Genomic DNA, 3,225 nt, shown 5'->3' with positions numbered 1-3,225 from the left:
ATATATATATATATATATATATATATATATATATACACACACATGCATACATACACACACACATGTATACAAATACACGCATGAATACATATCCTCTTTCCTTGCTGGTATAGGCTACATGGATCATCATAATCCAAGTCAGTCCTTAATAGAACTTATTGTCCTCTTGAGACGGGTCAGCAGGTCACATCTGACTGCACACACATTTTGATATGGTTTCTACATTTGGATGCTCTTCCTGATACCAACCACTTTACAGAGTGTACTTGGTGTATTTTACCATGGTGCCAACACTAGAGACATTGCCATGTCATTAACAAGACTAAAAAGTGTTCTCTTCGCCATATATTGTCTTATATTTGCCAACCACTTTTACATTGTGGAGTGTATGGTCCCTTTTGAACGCTTGTGGGCATTCAGTTAAAATAATTAAGGAAATAATAATTGATAGCTGATGTTAAAGTTAAGAACTTAAAAAAAAATTTACAACCAAATAAGATAACTGCCTTTGCAGATAACTTTCTTGAAAAGATATATTTAAATTAGATAACTAATTGAATTATCAAAAGAATGGAAACTTTACTTTGGAAAGCAAAATAGAATTTATGCTTAAAACTTAATGAGCTTGTGTTTCTTTGTGTTGTTCTTATTAAGTTATCGTCATCAAGGCTTTTATGTATGCAACACTACTGAAGTTTATGAACTATATATATATATATATATATATATGTGTGTGTGTTTATATGTGAGAAAGGCAGCCTCTGTGTGTATGTGTATCTTTCACATACATGATCATTCATTGTTTAATGTCAGTTTTCCATGCTGCTATGGGTACATACATATATAAGGCATGGTTGTGTGGTTAAAAAATTTGCTTCTCAACCACATGGTTTCAGGTTCAGTTCTACTGTGTGGCACCTTTGGCAAATATCTTCTGCTATAGCTTCAGGCTAACCAACGCTTTTGAGAGCATGTGGTAGATAGAAACTGAAAGAAAGCCCCCTTGAATATATGCGCATGTTTGTGTGTATGTGTGTATCTTTGTCTTAACATTGTGTTACAGTTGTAAACAACCACAACCATCGTTCAAGTGATGTCAATTTCTAGTCTTTCTTGAATACATGTCTGACTACTGAGAAATATTTCTTTGCTTGGAAACGTGGGGTTGGTGACAGGAAAGGCATCTGGTCATAGAAAAAATCTGCTTCTATGAACACCATCATCATCATTTAACGTCCACTTTCCATGCTAGCATGGGTTGGACGATTTGACTGGGGACTGGCAAACCCGACTGCAATCTGATATGGCAGAGTTTCTACAGCTGGAAGCCCTTCCTAACGCCAACCACTCTGAGAGTGTAGTGGGTGCTTTTTACGTGCCACCGGCACGAGGGCCAGTATGGTGGTACTGGCAACGGCCACACTCAAATGGTGTTTTTTACGTGCCACCTGCACAGGTGTCACTCCAATGTTTTGTTTACATGCCACCAGCACAAGTGCCAGTAAGGCAAAGCTGGAAACGATCACGCTCAAATGGTGCTTTTTACGTGCCACCGGCACGGGAGCGAGACCACTACTCTGGCAGAGATCCTGCTCAGATGGTGCTGTTAGCGCTCCACTGGCACAGGTGCCAGTCATCAAATTTGGTTCATGTATACAGCTTCACTAAATGTATATACTAAGATAAGCAATAAAAGGAATTGGAACCACTCCAAATAACCAGCATCTTAGATATACAAACATTAGATGTCTAGCTGTTTTATTTAAACTTCATTATTTGATTAACGTTTTCTGTTTCCTCCCCAATTTTACTCTAGTCTTCAAGATTAGGAATTTTGAACACAATCCTAACTTTTTTAAGTATTCAGTTACATAAACAGAGTCTATTTTGTTGGCCTAATCAGAGTCTGTATGTTATTTGATTAATTGCGATCAGGTTTTTTTGTTGTTTTGTTTTTTAAAGTGGTGGGGTGCTGCATAAAAATGAATTGTGACTTTTTTTCTTTCTTTTTTGTTAGCATTTGAAACAGAATATAAATTCTCAGAAAATCACCATCGATAATTTAGTGTCAAGTGATTCCCATATTTTGGATGAAAGTCAAGATGTCCGCAAACAAACCGATGATATACAGAAAAGATATGAGAACCTGGTGACCTCTGTGCAGGTAACTGTCTACTATTTCATTTCTTTTGCTTTAACTATACTTTAATCCTTGCCTAACCAGTTTATTGTTCTTTAACCCCAGGTCAGCTCTGATCTAACCATGACATATATACATGATCAGCCCATCCATCATCTAGCCATGGAGCATCTAGGACTACATTATACTAAATTGTACTTGATGCTTTTTAAGATCATAGGGTGTGGCTTTATTTCAAGCTGGCTGTGTGACCAATTAAAGGTTTCCACATTGGCACATGTTTAAATAGCGTTGTTATGATATGAATTATCTTCATTGATTGAAAAAGGAATTGCAATCACCAAGAAGGTTAGATGTCTGTTTCTCACCTTCAGAATTCTGACTTGATATTTTGTCCCAGAGTATTCGGCAGTAGAGCTGCAACTAAGAGAGAGATATATAGAAAGAATTAGTTATAAAATTAGTGAGTGGGTAGCAGTTTACATGCCTGTGGTTGTATTCTTTCGCATTGAAAAGATTATATTGCAGCAACGTAAAACTGAACAAAGCTGTTCACTTAGGATCAAATATGCTACATGTCTTTTAATGATATTTGAAGTAAGATATATATATTGTCCCCAGCTTAGGCACAAGGTCAATACTTTTGAAGGGAGGGGCAGGGTCAATTACCTTTACTCGAATACTTCACTGGTTCATTATTTTATCAAACCTGAATGGATGAATAGCAAAGTTCATGCTGAATGGATCAATCTTTTGTCTATCATTAAAGAGTAGATTAATATTGATTAAAGAGTTGAATTCATTTGGACAACAGTTGATTGTGTGTGTGTGTTGTGTGTGTGTTGTGTGTGTGTGTTGTGTGTGTGTTTGTGTGTGTCCACAAGCACACATGACTTTCCTCCAATATAGCTAAGCCAATAAGCTGCAGCAGTGCAAGAATATTCAGACTATAGACCCAATTACCTATATGCATTTAGATAATTACATACAAGTGCATGTGAATATATACCTGTAAATATATTCCTATGCATATGTATATATATATATATATATATATATATATATATATATATATATATATATAT

At 35.9% G+C, this 3,225-nt stretch overlaps 1 protein-coding gene across 10 annotated transcripts in view; it reads left to right on the top strand.

Annotated features, from left to right (window-relative positions):
- LOC106881484 (nesprin-1) overlaps positions 1-3,225 on the top strand; it is an 811,219-nt gene that overhangs the window by 419,960 nt on the left and 388,034 nt on the right. For all 10 annotated transcript variants that reach the window (XM_052966929.1, XM_014931893.2, XM_014931887.2 and 7 more), the window contains one exon: positions 2,018-2,164. In XM_052966929.1, coding sequence (XP_052822889.1) covers positions 2,018-2,164 — 147 coding nt within the window. The remainder of the gene's footprint in view (positions 1-2,017; positions 2,165-3,225) is intronic.

Source organism: Octopus bimaculoides, chromosome 4 (assembly GCF_001194135.2).
Source record: "Octopus bimaculoides isolate UCB-OBI-ISO-001 chromosome 4, ASM119413v2, whole genome shotgun sequence".
Taxonomy (NCBI): Eukaryota; Metazoa; Mollusca; class Cephalopoda; order Octopoda; family Octopodidae; genus Octopus; species Octopus bimaculoides.
Note: the sequence above shows the minus strand (reverse complement) of the source record. Positions and strands in the feature narration are given on the sequence as shown.